The sequence below is a fragment of the Montipora capricornis genome, chromosome 3 (genome assembly GCF_036669925.1).
Source record: "Montipora capricornis isolate CH-2021 chromosome 3, ASM3666992v2, whole genome shotgun sequence".
Taxonomy (NCBI): domain Eukaryota; kingdom Metazoa; phylum Cnidaria; class Anthozoa; order Scleractinia; family Acroporidae; genus Montipora; species Montipora capricornis.
In genome coordinates this window covers 29,265,977-29,287,302 of record NC_090885.1, presented here as the reverse complement: position 1 = coordinate 29,287,302, position 21,326 = coordinate 29,265,977, and the positions used below count along the sequence as shown (strand labels likewise).

The 21,326-nt window shown below is 40.3% G+C and overlaps 1 protein-coding gene across 1 annotated transcript in view; it reads right to left on the bottom strand.

Annotated features, from left to right (window-relative positions):
• The window catches only part of LOC138042814 (A disintegrin and metalloproteinase with thrombospondin motifs 18-like), a 41,530-nt gene extending 24,543 nt beyond the window's left edge, over positions 1-16,987 (bottom strand). The window contains exons 1-14 of the mRNA XM_068888830.1: positions 16,792-16,987; positions 16,578-16,614; positions 12,037-12,188; positions 10,180-10,371; positions 9,534-9,729; positions 8,768-8,850; positions 7,690-7,897; positions 6,185-6,270; positions 5,718-5,922; positions 4,550-4,698; positions 3,952-4,035; positions 3,384-3,511; positions 2,202-2,221; positions 96-201 (exon numbers count right to left, since the gene is read on the bottom strand). Of these exons, the coding sequence (XP_068744931.1) occupies positions 96-201; positions 2,202-2,221; positions 3,384-3,511; positions 3,952-4,035; positions 4,550-4,698; positions 5,718-5,922; positions 6,185-6,270; positions 7,690-7,897; positions 8,768-8,850; positions 9,534-9,729; positions 10,180-10,371; positions 12,037-12,188; positions 16,578-16,614; positions 16,792-16,863 (1,718 nt within the window). The 5' untranslated portion in view covers positions 16,864-16,987. The remainder of the gene's footprint in view (positions 1-95; positions 202-2,201; positions 2,222-3,383; positions 3,512-3,951; positions 4,036-4,549; positions 4,699-5,717; positions 5,923-6,184; positions 6,271-7,689; positions 7,898-8,767; positions 8,851-9,533; positions 9,730-10,179; positions 10,372-12,036; positions 12,189-16,577; positions 16,615-16,791) is intronic.
• Between the last annotated feature and the right edge of the window lie 4,339 nt (positions 16,988-21,326).

Genomic DNA, 21,326 nt, shown 5'->3' with positions numbered 1-21,326 from the left:
ACGTAGAATTATTCTCTGTTCACAGTAGTTGGTTAAAGTTTTCCGCATTTGCCTTCTCTCACGAAAATTAAATCTTTGTGACGCTGATTACTTACGTATGGCCTGTCTCGTGGGCAATAATAAAAGCTGACGCAAATCCGTCTTCTTCGTTTAAAGTGCAGCTTCGCATCCTATAGCACATTCCATGTACTGGCGCGTAACCTGTTTGGCAGAGAAAACGCATAATAACTTTGATCATAGTTAATATATGGAGATGGTTATGAAACTGGACAATTTTCTTTGTTTCGGCCCTAACCATGCACAAACCACACCCTTTTTGTAAAACACAGCCATTCAAAATTGTCGATTAATTTATTCAAAACTCAGATGAGAGCTGAGGACACAAGATTGTACATGGTCACGGTCAAGATAACATGAAGCGCAATGTCACCTTTTTTCGGTTTTGAAGTTTCCACAGTTTCATAACCAGTCCATCTACATGAAATATGCTTTGATTAGAAATAATACACAAACAGCGGTGACAAACATCAGATACAAACGCATCATTTGAAGTCATCTTTTACTTGATGTTTCGTATGCTTCAGTCAAGTAAAAGATGCGCGAGATATTGTTTGCTTCCGCTGCAAACTTGTTGGGTGATAGCTGGGATTTAGCGTCTGACGAGAGAAAACTGATTGGCTTTTAAACGGTGTTCCTAATATTGACTTTCAACTCAATGTTAGCTTCTTTTGTTCTGTTTAGTCATTTATCTCCCGATCCAACCGCTTTACTTGATTACATTTTACTGTCTTTTTCCCTTTTTTGGGTTGTGTATATTTTTTCCGTTTTCTTTTTTTTTTCTGTATTTTATTAGTTTTTTTTTAGTTTTGTGTCGCTACTGTAATTCAATTTTATGTGAAACGACATAAGCTCTCTCGATGAGCACTTTGTACTCTTAAGCCTGGTTTTCACTAGCGACGCAAGCACAAGCGCCAGCATAAGAGCGCTTATTTCACCGTGGAAACGAGGTTGACGCAAGCATAAGCACAAAATAAGGATCAAATTGTTCCTTTTCTTTGTGCTTGCGTTTGCTTGCGTCGTGTGAAAACGAAACACAGCATAAGCACAAGGAATTTGCCACGTGTAACGAATTCGCACCCGTTCCAGATTCCCCGCGTCTGCGCATTTCAACAAAATGGCGGCCTACGTTCGTTTTCACGAGCATAAGCTACCTATGCTTGTGCTTGTGGTTGCGTCGCTAGTGAAAACCAGGCTTTAGAACAAATGTCGAATAACAATATTGTTTAAAAAAAAATAAATAAATAAAAATGAAAAAGTAAAAGATAATTTCAAATGATGCCTTTATATCTGATGTTTGCCACAGCTGTTTGTGTATTATTTCTGATAAAACTGAGATGGCCAAAGACAAAGAGATTTTTCCAGGCTTGGTTGCAGCTGCTTAAGTTGCCGATCTAATTGCGATGATCTTCCTACTCTCATTTCATGTCCGTTTCGCAGTTCAAATAAAGCGACTTTCATATGACCTTGAAAAATAAACGTAAAAACAAAACGTAAACAAAAATGCAAAACGTTGAATTGGCTTATCAAACAAAAACAAACGAACGCGAATTTTCATTGGCTTAGCGAACGCCGATGCAAACAACGTCATCTCTCCATGGAACCTTCTGGAAAGTTTCGCTTTGACGTCATTTGAAATGAAGTAATGTGATTGGGCAATCGAACTGTTTACTGCCCATATTAGGAGTTTCCTTGGCGGAAATAAGGAGAAGCTTTCTTTAATCTTGCCCAAACATTGGTCCGTGAAACAAATCGCGAGCACTTTTTCAAGTTCATACGAAATTCGTTCTATATGGAAGTGTTGTGTGTTCTTAAAAATCATTTGTTTCAACTCATGCGGGCGATAGCTTGAATTCGCAACTGACCACCTTCCAGCTGGCTGGATAGCTCATCTGGTAGTGCAGTGCAGTACAGCGCAAGCGCCGCACGGTCATGGCTTCGCATCGCGTTCAAGGCTGGATTTTTCCAAAATCATGACAGAGGAGAACGCCTCAAATCAACAGTTCGTCGATCCTTTTGGCAATTCCCTGCCTTCTCTTAGTGTGAGGGAGCCAGTTTTCTTCCTTCACCGAGCCACGCAGACGTATGTTTTGTCACTGTGGATGTAAAACTCACCAAGAGGCAAACAAAATACGAGACCGTACCTGAAGGCCCGAAGTCCTTTCTGAAAATGTAAGGAGAGAAAAAAAAATTACGACTGCCAGAACATCCGTATTTCTCTTTTAGAATCCGTCTAATGCTCTTTGCAACAGTTAAAATGTGTCATCAATTTTTGATTTAAGCAAAAAAAAAAAAAAAAGCAACAACAACAACAACAACAACGATAAGATATGGCGGATGCGTGAAGTTAACTTGCAATTATTTCTTCAGGGTTCGTTGGTAATAGCCAATCTCATATTCAACAAGCATGAACGGAGTAATTGTTTTCAGCTTGGCAACACTATGCGAGTTCATTCAGTGTATGAGCTTACAGCTAAGATTTAGTAAGTCCATGAAAACGGTAGAGACGCAAAATTGCAGGTTGGCAGATCTCAGGGGATGGGGGTTCGGAAAATCGGCTTCGGTCGGTTCGGCTTTGCTGGATAACTCTTTTTTTTTTCTCTCTTTTTCTTTCTTTTCTCTTTTGTTCACTTCTTGTTTCCTTCAAAGTAAATTATTAGTTTGAGTTTTGAGAATTTTCCAGAAAGACTTAGTTTGAGCTCAAATTGAAAAATATTCGACTGGAAGCCATGGTGGAAAGAGGTTTAATGGCAGGGAAATGTAGATAATGAGAACAGTAATAAAAGTCATTTGATAATGCTAAATATTACGTGAAAAGTCTTGCATAGAGAGAGAGATAAAATTATCTGGACTGCGAAGAAAAGAATGCTAAAACGTGTGGTCATAGTGGAGAAAGGCAATTTCATTTTATCTTCGAGAACATTATAAATATAAAACTAAAAGTAACAAAATATGAGGGAGGGTCCTTCGACTGAAATATTAGGGAGCTTAAGCGCCCGCGTTTTTGAGACGCGGACGGCAACCGGAAGAGAACATTTCGCGTGCCAGGGTAGTGGTGTCTCCCAGATTGTTATACTAATCATCTGTAATGGAGAAAAGAAACTTGGCAATGAAATGTGGTTGTGTGAAAGCAGCTCACTTAATCTTCCGGTTGCCGTCCGCGTCTCAAAAACGCGCGTGCTTAAGCTCGCTATTGTGAATCGAGCCGGACATAAGTAGAGTGGGTGATACAGAAACAAGTATGTACATAACAGCAGTCATAGCTTTTAGGAATCATTCATAGCTTATTCTTCGAACCCAGTTAAATTAGAACTAAGTCCCCTTACCTAGTTATGAAAACGGTGTGGTCATAGAAATCCTTTGTGGTGGTATCGAAGCCTTTCCTTGCCTTGTGACCCCAATAGCATACACTTGATAAACTAGGCATCGGTTGGCCGTTGATTTTTATTTCTTTCTAAGATGAAAAATAACAAAGAAAGAGCTTCGTTGCGCGTCAGCAAAATAACAACGTAAGGAAAAACTTTCAACATTGAAAAATTGTACGAGCCACAGTAAATGAAATTGTTTCATTTGATAGTTTGCAAAGCAAAGACACCGTATTTAAAAGTACAGTTTTCCACTGTAGACGAACAAATCACTATCCATCTATCCAGAAATAGATATCACTAAAACACATCATTGGGAGCAAATAGGAATAAGGAAAAAAAACAAGATTCAGTTACGAACGTTAGAATAATGATCAATAGTAGTCAAAAGATAGAAAGAGGAATTTACAGTAACAGCTAGAGTCTGTTGATTCACGGTATCAATTACGCATGCGCCAGACAGACATTCAAAACCCGTTACAGACGTCAATCACATAGAAAGAAGTGATTAGTAAAGAAACTGTCTTACCGGATCATTTTCTAGAAGAACAAGTTTCACAACCACAAAATACACTCGCGCTCCAATTGACTTGTGCTGGTATAGTCTGGAGACCTAAAGAAAGGAAAACGCAATACGAGAACTTAAAATGCATTTACAGAAAAGGGCGCACCATTTTCTTTGCAGCAAATTGGTGACCATATAAAAGGACTTTTGCGATGGCTTTGCATCACTCCTAACGAAGACAGTTGACAAGAGTGTCGAAACATTGATATACTTTGAATTGTAACTTTTTAAGCTACATTCAAAGTTATCCAAAACAGAAAAGCATGAAACTATGTCTGATTGACGGTCCCCCTGGTTGCAGTATAAAACTTTTCTCTCGTTATCCATGAACAATTTCTTAACTTATCTTTAGCCTGGGTATGTTGAAAGCATGTTTTTAGAACTTTGGTTGTCTCAAACCTTCTTTTTCATCGAAATTCTTATAAAAAATTCTAGATTTTGTCCTTTTTCCAGGAAACAAATTTTCTAACATGCATGGGTGACGAAATCACGCTTGCAACGTAAATGTTTAGATTCGCGACAATTTTGTTTTGTAAATTCCCCATCTAAAACCATTACTTACGATGTTCATTAGAGTTAATATGTATTTCTCTGACTTGACTTTGCCATGAAACTTTATAACTGAACTGTCAGCAGTCGCCATAACTTCAATATACTTCGGGTTACTTTTGACCATGTCTGGAAACTTCATATCGGCAAGCGATATGGTGCCTGGGTAAAAGAAAGAATTAGAGTTCATTTCTGAAAGAAGTGTTGATGTGCTATCCGACTTCTGGTGCTTTTCTTACAATCCTTTAAAACCGTGTTGGAGTTGTATCATCCACCCTGGGCTTTAGGGTGGCGCCGGGGTCATGAGCATGATAATCATTGCAGGTTTTCGTTTAAGGAGGCCGGACGTTTCGCCCGGACGTTTCGCCCGGACGTTTCGTCCGGTGGTTTCCCATTCCACGTCCAGTACTTTGGTGCCAATATTTGAGGGGTTTGTTTTACATTTTATTATTATATTTTTTTAAAACTTAATTTTTAAAGAGAATTTGAGTTAACTCCAGCCTGGCTTGGGAAACTGATTCTTGGGTTTCAGAAACACTGGAAAGAGCATTTCTGAGTGTTCTCTATGTCCGCTACTTTACAAATCTGTCAAAAACCCCTGATGATTGGCAACAAACCTGAAAGTATCTCAACACATATGGTTGATCATAAAACGTATAGCAAAGAAACGCTTCACCACCTAGACACTATTTGCGCACTTTGGGAAACATTTAGGTTGACCGTTTCCCGGGCTGGTGAAAATTAAAATATGCTGACAGCAATGCAATGGTGAAACTGATAGCTAACTTGAGATAATCTTCATTACTTTTGTCGGTGTGCGTCAGTAGACACCAGCTTTCTCGTCAGCGCAGTTACATAGTCATTCATATCTCGTCTTGTCTAAGCATCACTTACTTTCGTAAAGCAGAAGAATTGCATTTTTTCGAATAATTTCCACTAATATTTCATCGATTTGAGGGTGAAAGACTAGTTTCTTTCAGTGAAGCCTCAAGACGTGTTGATTGCACAGAAAATTCTGTTCTCAGAACTGATTTTATCATCATCATCATCATCATCATCATCATCAACCTTCAATAGCAGACGTCCCTTTTGCTAACTTAAAAAATATGCGTTTTTTTAATACTGGAAGTATTTAGTCAATCATTTGCTAATTTATTTAGGTCAAGAAAATCAACACAAACTTGGCACAGTGACGATGACTTCAATTGGATGCTCCTGGTCCGTTTGCTCTGGTACATACTCATTTTGTCCATTAACGTGAAGTACTTTTCCTGTATCGAGGTCCTTAGCAAACCATCGATGTGAAGTATACGTGTGAAGCAAGATGTCTTCGTCTGGGGGAAGGTTGTAGAAAAATACCGTTTCACCTGCCTCGATGTAATAAAGCTGTTGAATTAATGAAATATCGCAAAATAAAATATATCGTTACGTTCTACCGTGTCAATTGTGATTTGCGAAAAAGGCATGCGTGTGGGTTTCAACAACCTCTGTAGTCTCATTAAATGCATGAAACGCACATTTCTAAATGCTTGTCATTCAACTGGGTCTTCAGTACATTGAGTCTGTTTTTACCGACGTTAAAAACAGATCTAGCCCAGGTTAGAACGGGTTCAACTTACGGTCGAAATTTTCCGCTTACTAAACTGACCTTCACAAAACGGTTGGATCTGTTGATAAAAGTCAGATGACTGTTGGGCTTTGATGGTTTACTTGGTGGAGGAAGCCTAAGATTACCTGAAAGTGACGAGAAACAGGATTATAATCGCAAAACGGAATTTTTGAACAAAAGTCAGGATGGCTTAGTGGTTATCAACCGTACCTTCCATGCGACCCGGGTTGAACTCTCGGCCCCGAGATCGTATGTGGGCTGAGTTTCAGTCGATCTCAACCGGGTACTCCGGTTTTCCTCCCTCAGCAAAATCGACTCCCAGCCTATTCCATCTGGTTGTGGTGCTGTGCTCCGAGGTCATACATGGGTCGTGTTCAGGGGCCGAGCGCCTAGCCGGCAGCACAGTTCCTTCGGTCCGCACCTCGTTGAGCTGCGCCCTTAGCAATTCAGTCTTCGACTGCGAATAAGGGCGTTTAGCAGGTCAGGCATTATTAAAATAAAAAGAAAGTATCGGGAATTCACGCTACCTAAGAATCGGTTGAAAAACAGCTCAGGGCATGTTGGTAAAATTATGGTCGGGACGAATTTAAATGAAGACCAGGTTAATTCTATGAAACATTTTATCAGAAGTAAAGCAGAAGGCTCGGCCGAGATGAATGCCAATCCACTTCGTCACGGACATGTTACCTAGCATATTAGATTACAAGTTCCTTCCTTGTTTAACACAGTACGTACGGTACGGTGAATTTACTGACCTTTACTGTTTGTTTCTGTCAGTGATTAAAGATCCAGCTATATATATTTATCTACCTCATCTTCTCGAGCTTCACCTAAATTTACGGGTCCATTATTTTCCCAGTTTAATTTATGGCCTTTGTGCGAAAGATTCTGCGTAGGCCGTAAAGCTCTTACAGCTAGACACTCGTTTAGTAAGAGGTATGTACCAGTCACCGATGGGCATAATGCACGGATTCGAGATTCATCTAACGGCAGACAAGACTCGAAACGTCTAGGAAACGTGGGTAAAGAAATGCTGTATTGAGTAGAGCGAATGGCTCAGTGCATGGAAGAACTGAGTGGACAAACGCATACTGCAGACCGACCAGACGCCAGACACTACCACATTTGCTTGATTGGGTCAGTCGATGGTTTGTGTCTGTTTTGAGTGAACAGATATTTGATGTTATAACCGCTCGGTCGTCGTTCATTGTAGGTTGAATATTGCCTGGTGAAAGTTACGAACATGTTGATATATGGGGGGGGGGGGGGGGAGGAGTTGGGGAGAGGAGGCGGGGTAGAGGGCAGCGAAGGAGCTCCATTCCTAATTTGGTAGTTTCTACCTTCAGCTATACCTACTCGTCCTGCACTTTTAAAACCAACCGCTGCAAAAACACAGCATCTCTTCACAGAGCCATACTGATGTGACTGATGACAAATGATCACATTTTTCCAAACTTTTCAGAACAAACCTTAACAAAAAAATCGCAAATTTTATTTCCAGTTTATTACAGGACATAGATCAAGACATATCGACATATACTCACTTGGAACAGTAATATATGCAAGATGACGAGTCCTGATACTTGTTCCCGTTGGTGGGTAAAAGATGATTTTCTTGTTAATAAAAAGTTGCTTTCCAGTATCATAGTCTCTCACGAGCCACCTATGTACTGTGTACGTGTCTACATGTTGTGTTTGCTTGTCTTCAAGGATGCGAAAAAGTGTTTCTGCTCCATCGGCAACATAATAAATCTGTGATGAAAAATCATTGGGTAGACAACATGGATTGATATGGTGGGATCTCTTAAAGGGAATCTGTCAAGTCACTTTTTCCTCTTTCCTGAATGTTAAATTTTATACGTCACAATCCAAAAATAATGAGAGAGTTTTTGTCGTGTCCGGCTTTTCGCACAAATTTTATTTATTATGATTAATTTGTCATTATAGCTAGGCCCCCTCTGAGGTTGATTGAGAATGTGTCAAGCGATGCAAGTTTGCGGAAAGTTAAGTCGCGAAATGTTAAGCTTTCCCTTTTAGATTTTCTTTAGCTTTTCTGTCGTCCGCATTTTTGGTTTGAAAATAGCAAACCTCGCGTAACTCACGACGATACCTTGCTGCCTTTTCCAGGCATTTCTTCCCTGTCAGATTTCATTGGTTTCCCTTATAAATTCCGCCCCTTCCGCGTTTTTTACTGTCGTCCTACTTCCTTTCCGTAATTAATACCCCCCGTAAGGTAGCGTTAACCACAATTTTTTACTTGAACGAAATGTAACACCAAAGGAGCTTTCGTGTTGGATTCAGATTCAGACAATGTTTTTAAGGGGACGACCAGAATCAAGCAAGCGAAGATATGTGATCACAACGAAAGTATGCCATGTTATGTTGGCTAAAATTCAAAACGGGAGCCAAGATTTGGGTAAAAGCTCAGGGATATTTAATTGTCTGGTTAATTGTGCTTTCGTTAAATACCTTGGCTTCCTTTTCCGTATAAACCCTCCAAAGACCCTAAGGTCACCCATATCAGTTCTCTGCTTACTACCTTGATTTCACTCAGTTCCATAAAATTCAAAGTTAAGAATAAACTTGGTTTCTTTACTCTTCAAAAGTGTAACTATAAGTTACCTTAATACTTCGTCCCGCAGAATTCACAAATGTTATGTAAGCACTTTCCGCACGAGCTGCTGAAGGATCAATCATCTCTTTCACTACAAAACAAGCGTTTAGTAATGTTCATGGAAACAACCCTAGTTTTTATGTTGAGAGGCTTTCGAAGGAAAGTCAGTTCGTTTATCAAGGCATTCCGCTCTTGTATTCAAGTAAACATGATGTTTTTTAAGTGCACAATAAACGCCAATGTGGACGTTTTAGGATGACTGTGTTCAGTAAGACAAAGGGATCTTCGTTACGAGTGTTATCTGAGCTTGGTGAAGAGAATTCATATTTTGATTATTAAACGCAAGGTTGACCATGATGATGATGACGTGAAACTCGGATATTTTTCTCGACAAGTGAACACGTCCCCTCTACCACTGAATCAATATGGGCTTCAAACCCACAAGACATCCAAGTTGTGCTAAGTTCCTTCTTCGGGGATTTATGACCCTTTCAAAAAGAAGGACAGGGGCGGATCTAAGGGGAGGGTGCAGGGGGTTAACCCCCCCCCCCCCCCCGAGCGGTACACCCCCCTCCTAAGAAAAATCCTGGATCCGCTCCTGAGGAACTTTTGAAACCAAAGTTTGGGTCTCCTCTCCTCAATTACGATCGGAAAAAGTAAGGATAACTTTATACTAACATCTCATAGGACCCATAAAGCGTTTAAGAATGGGGTCCAGCGAGACCAACCACCCTTTCTGTACTGACTGTAAAATAAAAACTGTTGTTCACAAACCATTCAATCCTGTCGGGTATTCATCACTGAAATACTGGTCAACTGCCAGATTGTGTTGTTGGTTGGAATCTAACATGGCTTTCCTATACACCAGATGGGCTCTGCCAGGTCTAGTCCATCCTTTATGGACGATCAGACTTCTGTTTAACACGGGCTCGATGTAGATTGTATCATTTCCTAAATCTATAATTCCTGCCTTAGAAAAAAAAAGACGAGGAAGTTAGAAGTTTCTAGCTTCCGCCAAATGCAGTTCAACTATTATCTTTACTTGTAGTCGGTATCTACCAAAAAAAATCACCATTTTGTAATTTAGATACAGAATATCTTCAATCATCTAATCAACTTTCGCCGGCAGTAGATCTGCACTGCACCTATGGTTCACTGCTGTAAAATCCAATACCAGTCTCCTCCTCACATCATATATATCATTTAAGAGTCGTTAAGTTTCTATGGCATTTATGTGGCCGTGTTACCCCTAACCGTCCAATAACTAAGTCGGCCTGCGAAAACTACAAACCAACATTTCCCATCACACCTTTCGCGTCCTCTGCACCGACTATCCCCTAAGTCAGCTTAAGAATGAGAGCCGTCTCAGGGGACGAGACTGTCGTTCCACATGAATATGAGTAAAACAAAATTCCCTTACCAGTCCGTCACAGTCGCTTATGGCCACGCTGGTGTGAAGCGATTCTGTTTCACCCACCAGATAGCATTGCTCTGCGGCTGTTTTTGTTTCGATGGTTCCGTCCTCTTTGTGGCGCTCAATGGTAAAATCCGATCCAAAGAGCTTTGAGTTTAGTTTCAGTACCATTTTAATGGTCTGTCCTTTAAAATGCACCTTAAAATGCAAAAACATCAAAGGGGAGGAGTCATTTTTGGAATAAAGTACAAACCGGTTCTCTTAGCTATTTCAAGTGGGCTGAGTTCACCGTCAAGGTACTGGATTCTTTTCATAGAACAAGGACAGTGCACACGTAATCAGTTTGTTCGTAACACGATTAATGTGAGACCGGATTGCGCAAGAATACAGATGACAATTGACCCATACTGTGACATCTTCCAGGACATCAGCACTGATCAAGAGAAAATGAGGGGACAGAGAAGAAGGCTCCCGGTCCAGCCCTTGGGATATGTCATGTCCACGAAAGTTATTTTTAGACGAGCGGAAGTCTTCCGAGACGTCCGCATGCAGGCCAACCTCGGTCTGATGTTTGAAAGAAAATATATATTCATAAGCCTTCCACGCGCGCATGCGGACGTCTCAGAAGATAGACTTCCGCCAGAACGAAGACTTCCGCTCGTCTAAAAATAACTTTCGTGGACATAACATATTCCGGCCAACGCTTTGAGCCTCCCTCTCTGTCCCCTCATTTTCTCTTGCACTGATTTAAGAAATTCACCGAAGTCGGTGGAGTTCAAATATGAAGGATATTTACCGAGCGAATAAATGTCCACAAAACTCATCGACACTGAGGTAAATAACTATTTTATTATTCACCACGAAAGTACAAACAAAACAAAAACCTGCATTCTAAAATGACGATCGCGGGGACAGGAAGTCATTTTTTTCTTGTTTCGCGTTATTTTCTGGTGGTGGTAATGGCACAGTCGGTTAGTGCGCGGCCTTGGTGCAAGAGGTTTTGAGTTCGATTCCCGGATCTCACATCCTTGTTTCGACTTCTTTCCGTTCTGTGTAGCTTGAGTAGCTTTAAAAACCCGTAAAACGGAGCACTGATGGCGAGGGAGGAGTAAAATGAGCGCACCGTCGACCTCAGGTTTGTCAGTTGAATTACTGTTACGAGTTATCGACGTTAATATGGTTGCTTTACTTTACTTTACTTTACTTTACTTGAGGTCTGGAGTTTACGACACACTCTGTGACGCTTACTAAAATCGTCGTACATCTAATAGGCTATTTCCGATTTCATGTCTGCCTCCTCTTCAAAGCGAGTCTAAGCGCAAAGTTTTTGTGATGACAATTAGTTCTTCTTTACCTATTTTCGCACTTAGACTCGCTTTCAAGAGGAGGCAGACATGAACTCGAAAATGGCCTATTACGTGCATTTCTGCTCAATGATCAGCACCATTCATTCGCTGAGCATAAACGATACATTAAGGAATAACGTTGCTGCAATCTTAACAAAACTCTCTTTCTACCCTGGGTTGTATTCCCGGTACTGGGCGTCATATTTGGCATATTTGGTTTGATTCTCAGCTTCGCTTATCGAAAGGTTTTTCAGGAATTCCGTTTCTTTCCCTCTCTTTTCAATTTAGATCGATTTTATGTGATTTGAAGTCTCCTCAATTAGTGGCGCCTTAGTGCTCAGCTCCGTAAGCTTGAGAAAGTGAAACTTGTTATTGACGTTATTCTTATTTGGTCAAAGCGATATATGCAAACCAGCTTAGTTCATGTACCCGAAGAATACTTGTTTTGCCAACCTCCAAAATTACACACAAATTTTACCCAATTCCATGTGATTTCCTGTTGTATTATATTTAGTACCTGGTAGATTATTGGACCAGTCTCCTCTCTTAAACTTCGACGGCGACGCGTATGGCTGGATAGTGTTGTCACGTGATCAGTAACCTGACCGCGATGATCCATTTCTGTAGGATAAGTGATGTCATACTCTGCAAGAGTTTTGATCAAGTGACCTGTTCCAGAATGAACAAATAATTGTCATTTGTTACTTCCCTTGTACGCTGGTTCATCTCAATGTACCTTAGAAAATGATTTTTTTGTTACTTGTAGGAAGTGAGATATGCCGAAAAGTTGACAACGTCTATGGTATCGCGAGTAAACTGCAAACTTCCTCAACTCGGAAGGTGGCTGCTTATCTTTCTTTCATTTCTTTTTGTGGTTGAACACTATTCCGAATTTCGCTGTGTTTGATTTCCTTGAAAATGGACCACAAAAAATCAACGAAATCATGTAGTGATGTAACTGCAGCCATAGTTAGTATGCTGCAGCCGTTTACTTTCCCTTGTCCAGCAAATAACAATTGATTGAGTTATGGTAGAAGCTCATGACTTTTAAGCATTTAACTCTTGTTCAGAGCTGGGGTTTTTGGAGTTAAAAAATTTCCTTATTTGGATGTAACGTAGCTCGTGGATTTTCCCGCGAGTGCAGCTTCGATCTTATTTTTGTCCATATTTGAGCATAAAATTGGTGTCCTAAAATCCCCAGCTTTGTTCCAAGGAAAAGAGATGCAATTTACACGCCTCAGTCATGTGCTTCTGGTTAGACTGGATGCTTCCTGCCTAATTAATGAGTAGGACATTGTTACTAGATCACATGTCAACTGGATTTGGTCGAGTGATAAGTTGATTATTTGGACAGGAAGATGTAACTTATCTGGTCACGATATCGGCTCATCTATGGCATTAATGATGTTTATTCCTTCAATACACTTCACCCTCTCGTAATCGTCTGCCTCCAGTTCTCGACTCTTAACCCTTGAGAAAACCGCAACTCTTGCATCTCCAACCGTGTGAAATTACTGACCTTCAAGTTTTTGTTCATGATTTCGATAAATGGGCGAGACTAAGTGTAGATGTAGACGATTAAGGTTATTCCGATATTTCTCAGAGTCGTCGGTAACATTTTGTCAGACATTCGTGTACGAACTTGGAAATCCAACATGGCAGTCAGCACTCACGCTTCAACTCACTCTGCGCTCTTAATCTTGGTATCGGTTCGCCTCATTTTTTTTTATATGCTTGCCTTTGTCACTCACCATTTACCAAACTGGACACTTACTACTTTATCGTTCACAATATCTGAAATACTTCTGTAGCTACGAGTTATATAATGAACTGACTACCAGTTATATAATAAAGTAAAACTGGGGGAGCAGGGCTAGCGTAGAGTACTAATGATGATGATGATGATGATGATAATCATAATAATAATACTTACAATAATTATTAGTGAGAGTTAAAGAACATTTATAGAAGGTGAGTAAAAGTAAAAAAAAAAAAAAAAATGAAGACATAAATGGCATGAAAGAGCAGTGGATAAAGGTTTCCGAAAAAAGCCCGTAAAAGTTTGTCTCAGTCATCTGCGGAGGCCACATCTCTCTTCCAATATCAATCAAGCCTGAGGTCATAAGGCCCCTTGTTTTTGTGTGAACATGCGTGCCAAACAGGGTTGTTCGACGTGTAATTTGAAGCATGCAGCGAGCTATGTAGATTAGAGCAGACCGAGTTCACATATAATTCTCTGAAAATTCATTCTGCTAGGACACAAATGTAAAAAACATTAATTAATTGTCAAAGACGTGAAGGGTGTGATTTCTAACAAAGAGAAAATAGGATACTGGTTGTATTTGGCGCTCAGGAAACGGATTTCCACATCTGTTTGCTTTGCGTATTCTAGAAAACATCCGTTACACGTATTCAGCTTTCAACACGCTGGATTTTAAGTATTTCAGTTATCGAAACATAAAGCTCGTCTATATTGTTATGTAACATTTGTTGGTTTAAACCTGTTAGAACATGCAGGTGATTTTTGTTAGATAACGTGTGTTCGATTTGAATCAAACATTTGTGCAACATTTAACATTGTTGAAAGCGCCGGTTAAGCCTTGTTTCAACGCTGTTGGACAATAGCCTGCGAACACAGACTTATTTCCGGTGGTGGTTTCTCCAACGACCGCCCAAAATGCGTCTGCGTTCGCAGGCTATTGCACAACAAATTTGGACGAATATTGTATCAGACGGACGGTATGATTCTAGTCTTCTAGTGCCAAAAAGCGCGATAAAAAACAAAAGGAAAAAAAAACCAACAACAACAACGTCCGGGAAACAGTAAGAAAACGATAAAAGCGAAAAAAGATAAAAAAGAAAAGAAAAACAAATCCTGTTTTTCCTTTGTGCGAAAACGCTCCCGATCGAGTGTAAATTACACACTTTTGAATCCGTGAAAGTGTGGACAGCCCTGTGAATGTTTCACAATTGACTAATTTTTGGTCTTATTTCTTCTCTAAAATTGTCAAATTCAAATACCAATTTTTTTAGCAGGTCAAAATCAATCACCAACAGTTTGTTAACTATCATGCAATGACACCCAAAACTTTTTGCTGAAAGAAACGGTCTTAATGTAACTCGCCCTGACCAGAATGTAAAATGGAATATAATGCTAGAGACCTCAAAACCTTATTTGCGAGTTTCTCCATAGTACTACCTAGATTAAATTTGGCGAAAACGTCTTGAAACCTGTTATTGATTGAAAGCTTTTCTTAGTGATGATTAAGGAGGAATTCCTGTTCATGTAAGTAATTTGAATGCAAACGATTGCCAATTTTTTACAGTTTTATTAAAGCAATTCTGTTGCCTGGCATTATCTCCTGCAGGGTTTAGGAAGGTCAAGTGCCGTTAAAAGGATGCTTTGGAGAATAGCGTGTCTATTTGAAGTCTCTGAAAAACTACAAGGAATGGCTTCTCTACCTCTTCGACAAGAGTATTTTGTTACTCCCTGATGAATATCACACGATCTAATAAAGAACTGAATTTTTTTTCGCTAATTTTAGGGTCTCCTATAACCTACTAGATCGGTTACACCTTTAATCGGTTTGTTTATGACAATCAATAAGGACAGAAACAGGACAGGTGGTGTGTGTATCATCATATATCACTTCGATGTCAACATGCTTATCTCACTTTGTGGATAAGCTCAGCTCTCTGTTGAAAATGAACTTGCCCGAGTAGGAAACATCATCGGACAACGCGTTATGTCAGTTGGAGAGAAAGCCAAGACAAAAACCAGGCATTTTTTTGTGACTCAAGAGCCTTGCTACTTTTCGCCCATATTTTCTTCTTTGAGTTCTTGACGTACAGTCCCTTTCTATTGCCTGTAAAGGAAATTAAGCTTGCCCCCGCATGTAGCGTGTCCCTAAAGTTTAGGGGGTATTTCCATGAGACCGGGACGAACTCAGACCCATGAGTTCGTGTCGGCCTCCGTACGTACATCTCTTTTTCCTGCGTTTACATGAGACCAGCCTGACACCGTCTCGGTTGCTGGACCGAGACGAGAAATTTTCGTACCGGTCTGAGTTGGCACCGTTCTCAAGTGATCTCAAGTCACGATGACAACAAATCTCAGAATACTGTAGGTCCAGACATTTCAAGCCCGTACGCTTAATTAGGATCAGCGATATATTTATTAGACGAAAAATATAATTTCATACCGAAACCAGGCTATTTCCATGTCGCCAGGGTTTCGTGTAAACGGCAGCAAAAATTTCTTACCGGTCTGAGTTTGTGCTGGTTTTACATAAATACCCCCATTTTCGTGGAGTGTGTGGCTACTTGCGGTCTCTTCAACAGTCCCTGGCACACACACGTCGCACCATCGGTAAATGCACTTTGCGGAAGGTGCAGAAAGACAAGGGAAATGTGAATTAAACCAGCGAGAAGTGCGGATTATGCACTTCATTCCTCTTTTTTGCACGATATCCTGTTAATCCTTCTCTGAATTGTGAGCCCAACTGATTGTACTAAACCATGAAAAATCCTTAAAATGTACAAGCACTCATCTAAAGTAGCTCGGAAAAATAGTTTGAACAGTTCTCCTTTGAAACATCTCATATTGCGTTTCCGTAGAGCGACCTTTCGCCCACGACCCACTCAGTCTGGAAAATGAGATTTTTGAGGGAACAATTGCCAAGAGAATGTAGACTACATATTTATTGACTGCTTCACCCATCATATTGACTGAAGCAACTCAGAGGCTAGGAGGGTGAGGCTGTGCAGCGTACGTGAGCCCATTGTTCTACAACACACTGTAAAATGGAACATCTGTTAAACACACTTCACGCTTCCTGTGTCTACGTACAGTAGGACGTACAAAATTTATATTGTGCTATAAAACATCATATCAAGAACTCTCTCGATCTCTCGCGGCTTAGACGAAAGAAATTTAAATGTTAAGATTTGCGTTAATCTGACTGATGCGGCTTCCAGAATTTGGAAGGCAATCCGACCGGACGTAATTTAGAGCTCTGTGGCTTGGACTTAAAAAATCGTGATTTGTACACTGCTTACCTTGTTGCTCTTCGGGGCTGCGGTGTTTGACCTTATCCTAGAAATCCCAGACAAAAAAACACCGATGGGTAAGACAGAGGCAACATTGTTTCGAGACTTGGTATGTACGTGAATGATCTATTTGTTAAGATTAAAGTACATCAAGCTTCCCGAGTGTGATGTAACTAACGTAGATGTAAAGAGAACATGGGTAATTTTTAATTCTATCACTGACCTTCTTTGTGGCGTCTGTCAATGTCCATGGACTCAAATAGAGCAATAAATAAAAAGCGAGAAAGGTGGACATATCACCTGATTCCAAGTAATTATAAGACAACGTTTTCGGAATACGCAACGGCGTACAGACACAAGCTCGCGGTTAACTGAAACAGTTGATTGTGACTTGCTTGTTATCTCGTCTGTCAAATTATGGAATAGTGTCGAAGGATGACGTCACATCCGCTGTGCCTTATCCGCTATGGCCTCTGATTGGCTCATGTGAAGTGGCAAAGGAAGACGTTGACGATTCTGTTGCAGTTACTCGCGTCTCACATGTAGCACAGAGTTAATGAGTTTATGCCAGTTTTCAAGTGGAGTTAAATATTGACGAAAGCAGAATCTGACAACTAGTAATATACTCTCTCTGAACTTGCAGATCAGATCAAATCAGCAGGGTTATCGTCTACGTTTGCTTCCTTGAAAAACTCTTTGACTTGTTCGGGAATCGAGCGCCAAGCGGCCGAAGCCCGATGTTGATTCCCGATGCTCGGTGTCGTATATCTCCCACTGGTGGGCCGGTATTGGGCTAACAACATTCCTTCTGTGGCGAATTATGGCCAACAGCGCTGGTTTTTCAAGCCCCGTGCAAAACACTGACCTCCGAGCAAACTTGAAATGTTAAGCTAGAGTTTCAAGATGTCACTAAATTTGATTCAAGGCTAGCTTTTTAAAATAAAAATAATTAGCAAATATTCAACGAAGTGGAGGTGGCTAATGGTGGATATGTACCGACACTGAGGTGAATTAACAAATTGATGTCAGTTTTTCTTTCGTCTGTCCTGTTATTGATCATGAATTTCGTCATAACATTGTCAAAGTTGCTGTGGATCCACGAGGCGATAGCCGACACTGAGCCGAGTGGATCCGCAGAGTGTCCGCATAGTGTCAAAGCAATTTATGGTTTCCTTGGAGAAGGGTTCACGCAACGTTTACCTGTAATCACTGTAAGCCATAATACGTACTTTTTGTTTTCAACTTATGCCCCACATTCTCAAGTTTCCTCAAAACACAGGGCACAGGTTATCACGTACCCAGATCTTACTTTGTTTCACACTGTGAGAGATTTGAGTACCAGGCGGAGTCTCAGTCGCCAGATCGGTCGGTTGTCTGTTCTGTTTGGAACCAACGCCTCAAAGGAACGTATTTCCCCTGTCTAAATACCATTTTTTAAAAAAATATTTCAACACCATTCTTTCGGTTCGCGTTCTTATCGTTCTTTAGAGGTTTTTTGACCGGAAGCTTGCGTTTCTAAAAAGGTCTAGAAATTGTTTGGTTGTATTTTTTCCTCGTTTCTAGAAAAGGAACCTTTTTTAACCCATGAAACCTTTCAATTATTTTTCTGGTCATCTCCGTGAAAATATGATTAAAGCCTGACAAGCTTTTCAGAAGAATTTGGATTTATTTTTGTTTTTAACGGTAAAAAACTACGACGTTTCGAAGTCTCCATGACCTCATTATCAAGTAGAATGTTAAAACTGATGTAAAATTGTAGCTCAGAGATTATATACAAATAAAATGTGATAAACTTCATTAGAATAATGAGCGTTCATTGTTATTGGTGTTTAACGTGTCAGTTCGTGCAGTATATGTTAAATAAATACTTTTGCACGTATTGAGTCAGACTGCGTGTTTAGCTTTGGTTTTCGTTCGCGAATGAATAACATTTCGTGAATTAGGCAGTCCATTTTCCCGCAACATTTCTTGAGAACAGAAAACATTTCCTCTAGGCTATTGAACGCTACGCCGTGGGCTTCTTTCAGATGCTTGCCAATGACAGAGGCTTTATGCTCTTCTATGCGTTGATGAAGATGGCGTGTGGTATAACCGATAATAATACACATGAAAAAATTACTCGATTCTGATTGGCTGAGAGCAGTGCAGTTCAAGTGTAACACCAGTGCAAAAAGTGTAACACCGGTGCAAAAAGTGTAACACCAGTGCAAATTACACATCGTAATTCTGGATTTTGATTTGCAGAAAGACATTGGGAAAGTTGTAGGCCAATGATCTCATGTAAACGGCAATGACCAAAATTTTGTACAGAAACTCTGAAAAAATTTTTCTCGAATGCGAAAAAAAGGGCTTCAAGAAACATCTTCCGGCACTTTTTCCACGCGAATTTTTTCATGTTTGTATTATTAATAAGTAATCATACGGTTTTTCTCGTTCAATTTGGAATTAATTTGCACTTGTGAGTTTTTGAAAAAGCTGAAATTGCACTCGCCGAAGCGGCTCGTGCAATTTCAGCTTTTTACAAAACTCACTCGTGCAAATTAATTCCCAATTGAACTCGAAACCGTATGATTACCTATACTAATCCGCATCGCACGAATCACATTTGAAAATGTAAACGACGCATTGGTGGTTAATTAAAGCGGGCTTCTCTTCTTGTATCTTGAGCTTTTTTTTTCTCGATCTTACGACTCGTGAAAACTGGTTGTAGGTCAGTTCCGATTTTCCGGCCAAGATGTGTTGCTGTGTCGCCCGATTTTTGGTCTTTAATAGTTCAATATTGTTGACAGCACTATGAAGGTGTAGAAGAAGGGACTGGCTTGTGAGGCTGGAATCAGCTAGAATAACATCATCCCGTGTGAAGCGGGCGACAGCAAATAACATGTATAGGAGGCGTCGATCACAGACCAGCGTCTATTTCGATACCAACGTGGAAGGCAGTGGTGGTAATACGTTTGACAGTTTATTTTGGCATGGCAAGTCATCCAGACCGTTCTGAGGAATCCACACGAACGAAGTGAAGGCTGGAAACAGTTCTTGGTGAACACGTGACGATGGCAGGAAATCATACCTTCAGTATCACGAGTAAAAGTAAAACATGACCAAACCAGGAGATCACGTGCAACAAGATTATTTTTTCCTTTTTTAACCAGTCATATTCTTGCTTTCTGGTACGGACGGATTTGAAGTAAATAGAGAGAATAAAGATTTATTGATGTGTGCCCACGTTGTGGTCAAGACCTTAAAACTGGTCATTTCAAGTTGTTGTTTTGTTGAGTACGGGCAAGAAGTGTACAAAATTGCGTGCCGCACGTGCAGCACGATCATTTTTATTCTTTTAACCAATACTATCACTGCTTTTTGGCCTTGTCGTTGCTGGGGTAGCCGTTGTCGTTTCTTAAACTCCCTAATACCATTTAAGCAACACGTTTTCCGTGTTTCCATAGCCTCATCTAAACACGAGGGGGAGTTGGGAGAATTCGAGACAGTTATCGACCTCGTCCCCAGGGCCTTCTCCTCTGCGATTTTCAAAATGGCGGCTCGTCTAGAGAAGACCCTGGTCAAGGCTGGATCACGTGGTACAAAATCTCCAAAGATCTATTTTGCTGTTAACGCCATCCCTTGCCGCCATTTTGTTTTGGTATTCTCAAAATGTCACGTGATAAAAATCTCGAAGATTTTTTGGAGATTTTGTACCACGTGATCCAGCCTTGACCAGGGTCTTCTCTAGACGAGCCGCCATTTTGAAAATCGCAGAGGAGAAGGCCCTGGGGACGAGGTTGGGCAGTTATGCAAACCCGAGACGCAGTCGAGGGTTTGCATAACTGTCGAGAATTCTCCCAACTTCCCCCGAGTGTTTAGATGAAGCCATGGAAACACGGAAGGAAGTCCTTTATTGCTTTTATATAATATTTCTCTTTGTATAATATTTCGACAAATGAAGGAAAATTCTTGATTGAAACAGATTTTCTTGATGCACGCTCATATTTCCTACCAACCAATCAAAACGCGCGTCTGACAATACATAACAAATCAAAATTCATGTGATAAACTAGACGACCACAAGAGATTGCTTTCTAAGTGACGGGGGAACCAAAGAAGATGTCACACTTGGTTGATTGGTCGTTTCTATATATTTAAACTCTATGGGCTGATTATTTAAACGAAGCCAAGGTTAGACCTGGATGAGTCAAGGCTTAGACAAGTTCTTCATAAACCGTGCCTAAAGTTGGTTTAATTTGCATTATGAAGGGGAAGACGAGCAGAATTTCACGAGGTCTATGGTTGAACCGATGTTCAGCATGCACTACATATAAATTACATGTAATCTAGCAGTAATCAAGGATTAGTGAGATTCGTTCGATACTTGTTTTGTCATCGATGAGGAATTTGAAAGTAGTTGCATATTTTGGGGAGAACCGTTTTCATCCCTTTTTAGTATTTGTTCAGTAACGAAGGCATCCCACTATAAGGATCTTGAATGTTCTACATCTACATCTTTAATCTATAAAGGTTTCCCATTACATAGCTGTGGTTAGGTGAAGTTCACAGCATCGACATGCAGCTTCAGCTCATAAATAAATCAGAAATATATTAAAACAAGACGCCTATAAACGCGTATCCGTGGGATGAACAAACAGTTAACAAAAATTGTCCAGTTACAGTGAACTTCAACTACGGGTAAACTTACTAGAAAGATAAATCTGTGATTTAACTTGCAGTGTTTTGTTGTAAAACTCTATTATTAGTGTTACTAAA